This window comes from Orcinus orca, chromosome 11, assembly GCF_937001465.1.
Source record: "Orcinus orca chromosome 11, mOrcOrc1.1, whole genome shotgun sequence".
Lineage (NCBI taxonomy): Eukaryota > Metazoa > Chordata > Mammalia > Artiodactyla > Delphinidae > Orcinus > Orcinus orca.
Window position 1 is genome coordinate 82,647,880 of NC_064569.1, and position 10,510 is coordinate 82,658,389.

At 39.2% G+C, this 10,510-nt stretch overlaps 1 protein-coding gene across 4 annotated transcripts in view; it reads left to right on the plus strand.

Annotated features, from left to right (window-relative positions):
- The window catches only part of ANO4 (anoctamin 4), a 426,079-nt gene extending 415,569 nt beyond the window's left edge, over positions 1 to 10,510 (plus strand). For all 4 annotated transcript variants that reach the window (XM_033427646.2, XM_004269479.4, XM_004269481.3 and 1 more), the window contains 3 exons: positions 5,742 to 5,847; positions 7,390 to 7,585; positions 9,746 to 10,510. In XM_033427646.2, the coding sequence (XP_033283537.2) occupies positions 5,742 to 5,847; positions 7,390 to 7,581 (298 nt within the window). In that variant the 3' untranslated portion in view covers positions 7,582 to 7,585; positions 9,746 to 10,510. The remainder of the gene's footprint in view (positions 1 to 5,741; positions 5,848 to 7,389; positions 7,586 to 9,745) is intronic.

Genomic DNA, 10,510 nt, shown 5'->3' on the forward strand with positions numbered 1-10,510 from the left:
GCGAGATAGAGAAAGAAATATCATATGATACCATTTAAATTTGGAATCTTAAAAAAAAAAGATACAAATGATCTTATTTCCAAAACAGAGACTCACAGACATAGAAAACAAACTTATGGTTACCAAAGGGGGAAAGGGGGGTGGGTGAGGGATAAATTAGGAGATTGGGATTAACATATACTCACTACTACATATAAAATAGATCACCAATAAGGACCTACTGTATGGCACAGGGAACTATACTCAATATTTCATAATAACCTATAAGGATTATTACAAAATCTGAGGAAGAGTATACATATATATATTCTGAACTGCTGTGCTGTAAACCTGAAACTAACACGATATTGTAAATTGACTATACTTCAATTTTTAAAAAGTTGCTAAGGAAGTAGATCTTAAAAGTTCTCATCACAAGAAAACAAATTTTTTTAATAATAAATAAAAGCAGAATCCAGAGTACCAAGTAGAGCACTGCAACCAACTTTTACCCAAAGGGCATTTGCTGAACTGGGTAGACTTAACAGTTTGTTTTTTAAAGCTTTACATGGTTAGGGAATTTGAAAGGAAATAGAGAAATGACCAGCTTGTGAGTATAAATCGAAATATACACTACATAAAACCACAATATATTCATACTAGCGTCTGTTGTACAGCAATGGCCACATGCAACAGCACAGATAAATCTTAGTAGCACAACGCTAAAAAAAAAAAAAAAAAAAGCAAGTCTCAGAAGGCTGCGTACCGTATAGCATCCTTTCTAGAGAGTTCACGACAAACAAAACTGAACAATATCATATTCAGACAAATGAATATACATAACAAAAATATGTTAATGATAAAAATGAAGTTCAGGATAAGGGAAGCAAAGAGATGAGATGAAGGAGGAGCCCAGAGGCGGATATAAGTTCCCGGTAATATTTTAATTCTCGGGTTGCATGGAGGATTTATGATCGTTCATTATGTTATTAAACTATTAAATACATATACATAAAAATTGCAGAAAAGAAGAACATGAATGGACCAATAAGATTAGTTATAAAAACTAAGAATTGTGATTAGTCCAATTTTGTGCAACAGAGGGCCAAAATAATGTTATAAAGAAATGCAAAGGAGGAAGAACAGTCAAGATATTTTTGAAGAATAACAAGGTGGATATTTACCTTACATTAGATATAGTATAAAATCATAATAATTATATCAGTGTGGTATTTAACATAAGAATAGAAAATGGAATAGAAATGAGAACTCAAAAATAAATTGTGCAATAAAAATGTACTCACAAAATAAAACATACAGTATGATTCCATTTATATAGAATTCAAAGCAGATAAAAACCAAGCACTGTTTTATTTAGGAACACTTGCATAAGTAGCATAGTTATAAAGAGAAGCAGAAAATTACAATAGTCATCACCTCTCGGGGTGTCTGGCTTTGCCAGTGAGGCATTTCTAAGCCACTGACCGTGTTCTGTGGCTTAACTTGGATGAGGTTCACTTATCATTCTTTGAAATGTACATATGTTTTTATTTTCACAGTTAAAAAAAATGAGAATGAATTAACTGGTGCTAGAATATACCTGGTGCTAGAAAAATAATGTTTGCAAGCCAATCATCCATTTCCTGAGAAATAAAAGCAGCTATAGAGAATTCACTAACTTTCGCCAAAAGGGAACAGCCCGCCTTTCCCACATGTAAAATTGAAGCCAAGAAATTTAAAGTTTTTCTTTCTGAAAACAGTTCTGACTCACTTGGAAAAATCCTCCCAACATTAACACCACTGGGCTACATTGTATCTTGGAAGGTACTAGGCTAAAAGATCAGAAGAGTGAAACTGATTGATTATCTTAAGGCTTGGTGTCCTGGCTGTTTCTACAGAAGGGCAGGGAAGTGTTTTCTTTGTACAAGTGCCAGAGAACATGCTGCTGATCATTTTGCAAAAAAATTAGACTGCATCAAAAACAGAAACACGGGGTACGAATGACATCTGAGCACGGCCCTCACCAAAACCACTGCTGCGTGGAAAACACCAAGAGACCAGGGGTAGACTGCAGTGTGAACTGAGAGCTCCACTTACAGCAGTCATCTGCAAGCTCATAGAAGAAAAGAGTGAGTCCAAAATTTTAGAGCAGGGTGGGACACACCCTAAGTTTGTTGATAGGGAAAACTGATGTCCAGCGACACTTCATGAATTACCCAAGATCATTATTAGTCAGGCAAACCCCAAACATGGTTCCAGTATACTTTCCAGCACATAATTCTGGAGACAGCTGCCAGCAGCAAAGCAAATGACAAACTCATTGGCACCACTGAGTTTTAATTCCCTTAGGGTAGCAATAAGAAATTTTCTAGAGAGAAACTTGACTTTATGGTACAATGGCTTAAGAGAGTAGGAAGCCAGAAACCTGCTGCTTCTGAAAACAAACTTCCTAAGAATTTCTGATTCTCGTTCTCAGAACCTAAGTGCCAATGTAGATGCGTTGTGTTCCTCTGAGTACAGGTTAGCAGAACTCTGTGACAGATCACAAATGGATGTGTGTGACACACAGGCTGAACAAATAGATGCATATTCTCAACAACTTGATCCCTACATAGAAATTATCTAAAACGTTGCCAACTTACCATAGCCATGAGTATGTGTTTCCTAAATATTAAAAAGCACATGTAAAGAATATTTTTAAAATACTAAAAAAACATAAATTAACATTTAAAACCACCACTCAAAACCCTTTACCTTTTGCATATCGTATGTGTACAGTTTTACAAATGGTCATTGTGTTTGATAATCTACTCTCGTTGAGTGATAAAAGTATTTCAACTTTCTAGTTTTCATACTTAAATTTAATGGCTGTTTATATTTGACGTATACGAGTTTATTCAGCTATGCTGAATAAAGGAATTCATTTATTTGCTATGAGTTTACAGCATGAATTTTAAGAATGACACATCTGAATCGTATTTTTTGGAAATGGTCAAGGAAAATGGTCTGCAAGATCAAGGAAAAACTATGATTTTCCACCCAGTGAATTTAGAAGGTATCTGAGGAGGAAGAGATTTGTCAAAATTCTTCAAATTAAAAGCCAAACAAGATCTGAGAAGCTAGGAGATGGAGCAGGCAAAACAAAGGGCAAAAGGCAAGAGCAGAGAAGAGCATAAATAGGAAAGGGACCAGTGGGTCCTGAAAAGAACTTCACTTTTCTAATGAACACTATTGTGTAGAAAGTTTAAGGAGTCAATGATGGTGACTCTTTTTTTTAATTAATTAATTAATTAGTTTTTATTTTTGGCTGTGTTGGGTCTTCGTTGCTGCATGTGGGCTTTCTCTAGCTGGGGCGAGCAGGGGCTACTCTTCATTGTGGTGCGCGGGCTTCTCATTGCGGTGGCTTCTCTTGTTGCAGAGCACGGGCTCTAGGTGCATGGGCTTCAGTAGTTGTGGCTCACTGGCTCTAGAGCACAGGGTCAGTAGTTGTGACACATGGGCTTAGTTGCTCCGCGGCACGTGGGATCTTCCTGGACCAGGGCTTGAACCCATGTCCCCTGCATTGGCAGGCAGATTCTTAACCACTCTGCCACCAGGGAAGCCCCAATGATGGTGACTCTTGAAGCAATCAGGTTCCCTCCTTTTATGTATACTTTTGTCTGATAATTAACCATGTGTATAATAAAAAGCATACTGCTCCTTTTCCGTCTAGAATATTTACTTGGACTATATTTGAAATATAGGTAGCTAAAGACAAATAAAGGAATTACATGTTATCTTAACTGGAAAACATAATTCCTGGTTCTTGACTACCTGTGCTCTGCAAAAAGTAAAAGAAGGTTAAAATAGTCTATGCAAACTTTTAGTCCTGAATAAAATTATTCTTCCTAAAATTTCAGGCGTCGTTTATTGGACCTATGACAGGAGCAGATTATGTAACAATATGTTAGAATGAGTGTTTTCAATGATTATCTAATCCTTATCATCACAGGGAGAACCAACAGTTTGAAGGCACTAACATTCACTTTTTTTTTAAGTATGGTTGATTTCCAACTTTGTATTAGTTTCAGGTGTACAACATAGTGATTTGATATCTTCATAGATTATACTCCAATTAGTTATTATAAAATATTGGTAATAATCCCTGTGCAGTATGTTACATCTTTGTATATTATTTATTTTTATACCTAGTAGTTTGTACCTCTTAATCCCCTCCCCTATCTTGGCCCTCCCCCCAGTCCTCTCGCCACAGGTAACCACTAGTTTGTTCTCTGTATCTATGAGTCTATTTTGTTACATTCATTTATTTGTTTTACTTTTTAGATTCCACATGTAAGCAGAAACATACAGTATTTGCCTTTGTCTGACTTACTTCACTAAGCATATGGGTATATATTCGAAGAAAATGAAAACACTAATTAGAACAGATATATGCATCCCAATGTTCATAGCAGCATTATTTACAATAGCCAAAGTATAGAAGCAATCTAAGTATCCATCAATGGATGGATAAAGGAAATGTGATATATAGATATATGTGTGTATACACACACGCAATGGAATATTACTCAGCCATAAAAAAGAATTAAATTTTGCCATTTGCAACAACGTGGATGGACCTGAAGGGTATTATGCTTAGTGAAGTAAGTCAAACAAAGAAAAACAGATTCATTCTTAATTTCAACACCAAGTACTCATCATAAATATCATGTTACTGGCAAAATAATCATGATACATTACTATTATATTCCATAGACACTAATAATAATTAAGATGATGATATTGATGATAATGGTCTCAGCTCATATTTTTGTAGTCCTTGATATTTTCAAGGATGCCCTGCATAGAAATTATCCTGTATCCTCATATGCAAATTAGTGCCGGCCTTAAGGTTAGGTGCCTGGACAATCATAGTTTTTATTCGGACAAGGGAAATTTAGTATGTCTACACAGAACTGTTGTAATAACCAATATTTCCATATCTTCTCACATTTCTGGAGCGAATGAAAAGAACATTCAAAACACATGAACACTGTATGACGTTGAGAGTCACTTCTCAGTCTTCCCACCTGAGAATAGTAATGATACGGTAAGGATAAAATGGAGCCTCGTGGATCTAAGTTCCCAGGCTAGTGCTTGGCACCTACTAGATAACAGACATCTGTGGAAGTTGATGCTTACTCAGAAGTTACAGTTGGAGCATATTTTAGGAAGGACTCTAGTGGCAAGTGGCAGAAATCCAGTATAAACTGACTTAAAAAGAAATTCATTGGTTCAGGTAACCAGCAGGTTGGAGGGGTGATATTACGTTAGTAATGACTAGATCCCAAGTCTCCAGCAGTGTCAGCAAGAGACCACCTTTCTGCTGGCTCTGCTTTTTGTTCAAGCAGGCTCACTTCACACAGTTTGTGATGCCCACCAGAAGCTCCAGGCTTTTACCTTCTGTGGGCTTCGTGATAATTCACTAAGTAATCATTCTAGAAGATCTGGTGATGAGTCTTACTGATCAGGTCTGGCTCATCTTCTGAGCTGGGGCCAGCGAGGGGGAGAACTCTGCCCAGCCCACACGGATAATTCTTCAGAGAAGAAGAGAGATTCTTTTACCAGAAGAGATGCTGGACAAGCAAAACAACAGATGTCTAGTATACAGAAACTTTGTATACTTTTCTCCCGTGAATGAGGACTACATAGTGGGGATGGAAGAGATTTGGGAGTCAGGAAAATCATAATTTGGAATGTAACACTCTCCTGTGTGTTTATAGATACCGAGACTACCGTGACCCTCCTCATTCACTGGTGCCCTACAGCTACACACTGCAGTTCTGGCATGTCTTAGCAGCCCGACTGGCTTTTATCATTGTGTTCGAGGTAAGTTTTCTCAACCAACTCCTTTATTTCCTTTGACATAATGAAGTAACTAGAAGTAATGAATGAATGTAAGTTATGAGAACTTTCAATATGATTATTTACGTCCAGAAGCAAGATAAGTAATACTATGTAATCTCTTTCTCTTCTTTTTCTTCTCCTTAAAGTACTTGAATTTTCTAAGAAATATTTGAAAGTCCAGGGTTGACTGTTAAAGAATAAGTCAGGAATCATTGGTCCTAAATTTATTTTTTTAGTTTTTTTTTTTAATTAATTAATTTATTTTTTCTTATGGCTGCGTCTGGTCTTAGTTGCGGCACGCAGGATCTTTGTTGAGGCATGCGGGATCTTTTGTCGCAGCGTGCGGGCTCTTCGTTGCTGTGCACGGGCTTCTCTCTAGTTCTGGCACACGGGCTCCAGAGCACATGAGCTCTGTAGTTTGTGGCACGCGGGCTCTCTAGTTGAGGTGTGCGAGCTCAGTAGTTGTGGCGTACAGGATTAGTTGCCCCACGGCATGTGGGGTCTTAGCTCCCCAGCCAGGGATCGAACCCGCGTTCCCTGCATTGGAAGGTGGATTCTTTACCACTGGACCACCAGGGAAGTCCCATTGGTCCTAAGTTTAATATTCTAGGGCTGCTGTTCTTAAAATTCAGGAAAATTGCAGTTTTTCCATCCCCACTCCCAGAGATTCTGATACATTATGTCTGCAATTTGTTTTTCACAGCCCTCCAAAATGTTTCTGATGTTTAAGGACAATGTTTGGAAAACACTGAACTGAGTGTTACAAGTGGTAGCCTCTGGTTATGCATCATCATGACATTACTTATAAAGTATAATCTGCCTAGTAATTGCCTGTGTTATGTGTCAATAAAAATACACCATCTATTTTCTTTTAGTCTTTAAGAAAAGTGCTACTAAAAATAGTTTGCATTCCCATAACTATACCCATAAATGGAACTTTCATCTCTCTTGTTACATACTTATATTAAAGCCAGATTAATACAAGTAAAGGCTGCCTCTTGGCTCAGACTAGAAGTTTCCTATTCAGGCATACCTCGGAGATATTGTGGTTTTGGTTCCAGACCACTGCAATAAAGTATTTCACAATCTGTGAAGCATTTCAAAATATTTTCTTAAAATTTTCATAATAACACCCATTTTGTGGATGAGGAAACTGAGGCTCAGAGTGACGTATCCTCAGGTAAACAGATAGCTCTTAAGTGGTAAAAGTAGAGCTGGAATTCAAACCTGGGCTTTCTGATTCCGCAGTATATTCTTCTGGCTCTCCTTTGCATTTTCTGGCCTTTGCTTCTCTGCCTTCTTTCCTGAGTCCTCTTCTCATTTCCTGTATGGTGCCATTACACCAAGTTCAGTCCTCACCTATCCCTGTGACTCTGTTTCCTCTCACACCCACCCCCTGGCCTTATTCCACTCCCCAGACACACCAGAGGCTCCACATCCCTGTTCTCGACCAGCTCCCAGCGCTCTTTCCGCTAAGGCTGCACAGTAAACCTGACTCTGTTGTATTCTCCCCTGTGTTTTTAGCACCTCGTGTTTTGTATAAAACACCTCATTTCATATCTGATCCCGGACCTCCCAAAAGATCTAAGGGATCGAATGAGAAGAGAGAAGTACTTGATTCAGGAGATGATGTATGAAGCAGAACTGGAGCGTCTTCAGAAGGAACGAAAAGAGAGGAAGAAAAATGGAAAAGCACACCACAACGAGTGGCCGTGACCAGGTCGGTGAGAAGTGTTTCACGGTCTGAGACCTCTCCTTGGCTGGGAGGGGCGCTTTCAACTCCCTGAATCAAAGCTTGCCATTGCTCTCCTGATAGGGGTGCAAATAAATCCTCTAGGAGATTTCAAAACCAGCTTGTCTCTTACTAAAATTGCACATTTAACGTAACCTTCCCTTTGCACACAACTCCTGCAACTCTTCTCTGTCTCCGTGTCACACTCTGGCCTGGCAGCCAAGGTCTTCATGAGTTGGCCTAGGTGGCCCCTGAAATAAACCCTCCTCCCCCTTCCACTCTAGCCTGGCTATTCTCTTTCATCAGAAAGAAGGGGCATGTTACCATGGGGATATTAAAGTCACTTTTTCATCTCACCCAAGATGGCCTTCCCTCCGTCACCCATTTATTGTTTCCTCCTAGGCTGATCCACGTCAGGCCACACCCGCTAAGGTTTCCTCAGACTCATCAGCCCACTGAGACTTACTCTTTATAAACACCTCTGGTTACTGCATCAATACCACATATTGATATTGATATGTGTTGTTAATTTGTGATTTTCAAATAGTTATTAGGCTTCCCCAGCACAACTGTAAGCATCTTTAGGAAAGTCTCTAGGGACTGTAATTTATTCTTCCAGCTGGTTAGCACAGCGGTAAGTACTTGGCATCCATTAAATGCACATTTAATTAATAAAGGTTGGGTGCATTACGCTTAAAACCACTGTAAGAAACTTTCATGATGTTCCCACATATCAGAAAGTTCTTCTGAAACCTTCTCTCTGGCAAGGCAGTTACTATCTGTGTGTCCTTGGACAAGTCACTTAACTTCTCTGTGCCTCAGTTTCTTCAGTGATAAGATGAGCCCTCAGTTTTTATACTCTGTGAATCTAGTATTCCAGCATTTCTTTTGCCTTCCTTGCCTTCATTCCCCTCTCTCCACTTGTTTGGAGACTAACTTTGAAACGTTTTCCAAAATTTGGCCTCCAAAAGAAAAATGAGATATACAGGAAAAAATGTATGTTTTTCACTTTTCATATAGGTTACAACATAGCAGATATCTACAGAGATGTTTGTTGTTAAAATTAGCGAAGTTTTATCCTGCATTAAGAGTCCAGGAGGTTATTGTGAGTTGGGTATGAGGGTGGACTTGGAGGATATCACCTAGACCCCAGGCCACAGGGATAATATAATAGTATACAGATGTTGAATTGGTTCTGCCCTCAATTCCAAAGTAGGCCTTGGCTTCACTAAAGGCAAGAAATGTTTTGCTACTTAGTAATTTTGCCATTTTCCAGATCTGCCATTTGGCTATATGAGTTCAGGAAAATTACTTAATTTTTCTGAGCCTGCTTATCGGGTGGAACTAATTTGCAGCTCAAATAAGGTTATGAGTGTGAGACATTTACAAAACAAAATGCTATCAAATACTATATCGGATTTGCACTGTTCTTAAGCGTTGCATCGTAGTCCAGTGGATCTAGATCTGGCTGTCCGTTCTCTATCTGTATGACCCGGGGTGGAACATTCCTGTGGATTCGGTGTCCACATCTTCAAGAGAAAAGGAGTTGGACTAAACAATACTTTAAGAGCCTATCTGGCTTTAACCTTCTGGGATTCTATCATTTGCTCCAAGCCCCTGGCCCTCTGCACCCATCCTGACCACCTTTTCTCTGGCTCTGGTCAGCTTTCAGAGGAGAAAGGCTGACTATCGGACGGCTTGAGTTGGGGTAGGAGGCACACATTATTAGTGAAGAGAACTGCTCCAGCGCCCAGAGACCAGCGTGCCGCGGTAGACTATCCTCACCTCGGGGCTGTGCTGGGCTACAGGGCCCTTCACAACTGAGAGCTCCTTCTAGCCTCAGCATTATGGGTTGGTTACTCCCCAAAGAGGACATCTGTGCATTTTGCTTGAAAGCATAGTCTTTCTGTCTCTGTTTTCCCAACAGTTGGCAGGAAGTCACCTTCCTTCAGACTGCCTTTCTGACTCAGTCTGTTCATCTGTCAAGCAGGCACAGCAATGTTTATACCATACCTGACTTGGTTCGGGGTTACAGATTCTTCGAATGCCTTTGATTCACACTAAGTACAGACCATTGTACATAATGTCCTTTAAGCCATCATGTGTACTTCGGATTTTAATACCTTTTTTTTTGTTTTTTCCTCCCAGGTAACAGTTCATTTGCAGGCCAAGGACCTGAATTCTGTTTACTTCTCCCAGCTGTGCAAAAGCACATTCCAGTGAATGACTAAAATGCAACCGCAGTGCATGTCGCCGAGGTCGGCAGTGGCAGGGGGGTCAGCACTCTTAAAGGACTGCCTGGGAAACCATGCTGCTGTGAAATCACATTGCAGCCCAGCACACAAATGCTATCCATCCATAGACCATTCTTGACCAAGCAAGCATGCACATCATGGGCAGTTACATTCTCAAGTTTTTAAAACCAAGGGGAACTTGTATACTGGGCCTGTTTTTCAGCCTGTTTGCTACCTTTTTTGCATTCTATCCCATGTGAATTTTACAGACACTGGGCTGAAAAGGGTATTTGGACACCTGGACACACATTCCTAGAATGTCACATGGTCCTAATTCCGTGTCACCAAACAACACACACAAGACCCTGTTTACAACTTTTTCTTTCTTTTTTTTAATTTCAGATCTTTCTGAGGAGATTATATATGACATATCTATAGCTATGTGTATGGCCATAGATGTATTTCTGTGTGTACATATGTATAGTCGTGTATTCTTACATATGTACATACAAATACAGAGATATATAAAAGTACATAGAACTTCCTTACTTGTAAATAGCCAAAAGGTACTGACATGAATGATGAATTTTCACATTTAAATAGTCATCAACATGAAGCCATGTTTAATGCTTGTATAATGTGATGCAATAAAATTCAAAATAAATTTATGCACATGGAA